Below are 4,510 nucleotides of genomic sequence, written 5' to 3' on the forward strand. Positions count from 1 at the left end.
GAGCTACGATTTCGCCTTGGAGTTGGAAACTGCTCTCGCCAAGGTCCTGGATGAAGTCTCAACTTATCGTACACCACAAATTGTGACAGGAGAGGGCAACCTTGTATTCCACTGTGAGTGGGACAACTTGAATAAAACCACTACCAGTGTGCACGGCAGCAACATTGTAAACAGTGCTGGAGGAATCATGGTGCAGGAGGTCAAGCCCGGGTTCGAGAGCAGCAAGGACCGAATGCTACCTACCATCAATAGGTCACAACAGCGTAGCCTGAAGGTCGACACACCAAAAACTCTCCCACCCTTGCACTTTACTCGCGTTGGCCCGAAGTTCCCTGAAGGCTCATCATTCACACCGCCAGCAGAGAATGACACAGTCTATGCCACTACGATGCAAGAGTACTACATCTGGCTCTTCATCAGATACATCGGAAGCTGTGGCCTGCAGCCTGTGCCTGGGCTAGGGGGTTTCACCTCTGCAACTGGTTCTCCCCCACCCAGCAAATCAACAGTCGACTACTGCACGCCTATTCACCAACCGATCACAGACAACGCAGTTGTTCGTGAGCTACTGAAGCGTTCCGAGGCAGCAACTGCTGAGGTGGGTCAGAGATGGGTCAGCAACCAGGAAGCCATATGACTTCAAAATGTTCCTTGCAAATGACGACAACAAAAAGCAGATGTGCCAGCTTCTTCTGAAAGTGTGGAGTGGACAAGAGGCAGCTACCAGGCTGGAGAGAACAGAGATGGCTGTGCTGATCGTGGAGGGGAAGGCCCACCAACTTGCCTCAACGAATGGCAAGGTAAAATTGAAAGCCCTTCGTGAATGGCGATTCAATTTGTAATTTTTCCTGAAAAAAAGGTGATTACCTGTGATGTTTGTCTAGATCTGAAACTGGCAGTGACTGGTGATTGAAATGCGGTGCCTTTTTGTGTTTCAGGTCGAGGTACGTGAACTCCCCACGATCTACAGCAACCAGGAAGAGACTGATACCAGGGTGGTTCTGTACCTCCATCATGCTGCTACCATCGGATACAAGAACGCTGTAGTCAGAACACCGGACACAGACATCCTCCTGATCCTGCTCCACCATGCCCACAACATCAAGCTGACGGTGTACCTGGATACAGGGTCAGGGAAGCATCGCCAACTTGTCAACGTCTCTGAGCTGGCAGAATCCCTGGGAGAGGACTACTGTGCCACTCTCCTGGGGTACTATGTGTTCAGCGGAGAAGACTGCACCAGTGCCTTCAAAGGGAAGGGAAAAGTCGGGCCCTTGAAAAAGCTGGAGAAGAATCCCAGGTTTCACAGGGCATTCGGTGAACTGGGTGACAACTGGGATGCCAACCCTGAGGTGGAGAGGCAGTTAGAAAAATTCACCTGTGTGATGTACGGCCAGAGTCGCGAGTCATCAGTGGACATTGTCCGTGCCAAGCTGCTACGAAAAATGGTGGGAGAGGACAAGACCCTCACATCCAAGTCCAAGGTTGATCTGGCTCGCCTTCCTCCATGCCAGTCTGCCCTGAAGCCGCACATCCAGCGTGTGAACCACCGCGTAGCATTGTACAAAAGAGCCGATCAACCTATCATCGAAAAGCCAAAACCTTATGAGGAGCAAGGATGGATAAGGACTGATGAAGGACTGTTGAAACCAATGTGGTCCAGTGGTCCCATCCTACCAACCTCACTGGTGGATCTTCTGAACACAGGAGAGCACGAAGAGGAGGAGGAAGAGGAAGGAGAAGAAGAGTTTGACTCTGACGATTTCGATGAAAATGATGATGACTGACTCAGTGTAGAATCACTAATGCTAATGATGTTTATCTAAAACAAGCAAGAGAAGAGTGGTCACATTGAGTGCTAGGACTATTTTGACAGTTGTAATATTTAGAAAAATAAAACTTTGTGTTAACGTCTGTGTAGACGGACCTTAATATGAGTCTATTATTTCGTAAAACTGTGATTATTTTGTAAATAAAGCACTAATTAGCATACTAGTATACCATAGACACATGTAATCATGTTATGAATAGTTCTATCATGATCTATGCCCTTCAAAACATGGGTCTAGACACCTTCATTTTTCAATTATCTGCAATATTGGCTGAGATATGTCAAAAATCGTTTTTTTGATAATGGCAGCAGTAATTTGCATAAAAATGGTATGTGGGACATTTTTTCAGCTTGGGGCCATAGCTAGTCATTTTCTACACATTTTTTCCAATCTAGAAACACTGATTAGAAGTATATCTCCGGGGGGTGCAGGGGGACCTAGTCTTCCTACTAGACTAAAGTGCGAAAAGTGGTTTTTCAACACTAACACAAGTGCGAAAAGTTGTTTTTCAACACTATCACAAGTGCAAAAAGTGTTTTTTCCACACTAATACAAGTGCAAAAGTGGTTTCCTGCACCAACAAAAGTGCGAAAAGTGGTTTTTCAACACTAACACAAGTGCGAAAAGTGGTTTTTCAACACTAACACAAGTGCGAAAAGTGGTTTTTCCACACTAATACGAGTGCAAAAGTGGTTTCCTGCACCAACACAAGTGCGAAAAGTGGTTTTTCAACACTAACACAAGTGCGAAAAGTGGATTTTCAACACTATCACAAGTGCAAAAAGTGTTTTTTCCACACTACTACAAGTGCAAAAGTGGTTTCCTGCACCAACACAAGTGCGAAAAGTGGTTTTTCAACACTAACACAAGTGCGAAAAGTGGTTTTTCAACACTAACACAAGTGCGAAAAGTGGTTTTTCCACACTAACACAAGTGCGAAAAGTGGTTTTTCAACACTAACACAAGTGCGAAAAGTGGTTTTTCAACACTAACACAAGTGCGAAAAGTGGTTTTTCAACACTATCACAAGTGCAAAAAGTGTTTTTTCCACACTAATACAAGTGCAAAAGTGGTTTCCTGCACCAACACAAGTGCGAAAAGTGGTTTTTCAACACTAACACAAGTGCGAAAAGTGGTTTTTCAACACTAACACAAGTGCGAAAAGTGGTTTTTCCACACTAATACAAGTGCAAAAGTGATTTCCTGCACCAACACAAGTGCGAAAAGTGGTTTTTCAACACTAACACAAGTGCGAAAAGTGTTTTTTCAACACTATCACAAGTGCAAAAAGTGTTTTTTCCACACTAATACAAGTGCAAAAGTGGTTTCCTGCACCAACACAAGTGCGAAAAGTGGTTTTTCAACACTAACACAAGTGCAAAAAGTGTTTTTTCAACACTAACACAAGTGCGAAAAGTGTTTTTTCCACACTAATACAAGTGCAAAAGTGGTTTCCTGCACCAACGCAAGTGCGAAGAGTGGTTTTTCAACACTAACACAAGTGCGAAAAGTGGTTTTTCAACACTAACACAAGTGCGAAAAGTGGTTTTTCAACACTAACACAAGTGCGAAAAGTGGTTTTTCCACACTAATACAAGTGCAAAAGTGGTTTCCTGCACCAACACAAGTGCGAAAAGTGGTCTTTCAACACTAACACAAGTGTGAAAAGTGGTTTTTCAATACTATCACAAGTGCAAAAAGTGTTTTTCCACACTAATACAAGTGCAAAAGTGCTTTCCTGCACCAACACAAGTGCGAAAGGTGGTTTTTCAAAACTAACACAAGTGCGAAAAGTGGTTTTTCAACACTATCACAAGTGCAAAAAGTGTTTTTTCCACACTAATACAAGTGCAAAAGTGGTTTCCTGCACCAACACAAGTGCGAAAAGTGGTTTTTCAACACTAACACAAGTGCGAAAAGTGGTTTTTCAACACTATCACAAGTGCAAAAAGTGTTTTTTCCACACTAATACAAGTGCAAAAGTGGTTTCCTGCACCAACAAAAGTGCGAAAAGTGGTTTTTCAACACTAACATAAGTGCGAAAAGTGGTTTTTCAACACTAACACAAGTGCGAAAGGTGGTTTTTCCACACTAATACAAGTACAAAAGTGGTTTCCTGCACCAACACAAGTGCGAAAAGTGGTTTTTCAACACTAACACAAGTGCGAAAAGTGGTTTTTCAACACTAACACAAGTGCGAAAAGTGGTTTTTCAACACTATCACAAGTGCAAAAAGTGTTTTTTCCACACTAATACAAGTGCAAAAGTGGTTTCCTGCACCAACACAAGTGCGAAAAGTAGTTTTTCAACACTAACACAAGTGCGAAAAGTGGCTTTTCAACACTATCACAAGTACAAAAAGTGTTTTTCCCACACTAATACAAGTGCAAAAGTGGTTTCCTGCACCAACAAAAGTGCGAAAAGTGGTTTTTCAACACTAACACAAGTGCGAAAAGTGGTTTTTCAACACTAACACAAGTGCGAAAAGTGGTTTTTCCACACTAATACAAGTGCAAAAGTGGTTTCCTGCACCAACACAAGTGCGAAAAGTGGTTTTTCAACACTAACACAAGTGCGAAAAGTGGTTTTTCAACACTATCACAAGTGCAAAAAGTGTTTTTTCCACACCAATACAAGTACAAAAGTGGTTTCCTGCACCAACACAAGTGCGAAAAGTG

The 4,510-nt window shown here is 42.9% G+C and overlaps 1 protein-coding gene across 1 annotated transcript; it reads left to right on the forward strand.

The window, feature by feature from the left end:
• Positions 1–621: 621 nt before the first annotated feature.
• On the forward strand, positions 622–2,228 carry LOC144891501 (uncharacterized). Its single transcript, XM_078775121.1, has 2 exons — positions 622–800; positions 939–2,228. Exons 1-2 carry the CDS (start codon positions 645–647, stop codon positions 1,785–1,787), a joined length of 1,005 nt encoding a protein of 334 aa, XP_078631247.1. The 5' UTR covers positions 622–644; the 3' UTR covers positions 1,788–2,228.
• Positions 2,229–4,510: the final 2,282 nt, after the last annotated feature.

This window comes from Myxine glutinosa, chromosome 4 (genome assembly GCF_964187855.1).
Source record: "Myxine glutinosa chromosome 4, kmMyxGlut1.1, whole genome shotgun sequence".
Lineage (NCBI taxonomy): Eukaryota > Metazoa > Chordata > Myxini > Myxiniformes > Myxinidae > Myxine > Myxine glutinosa.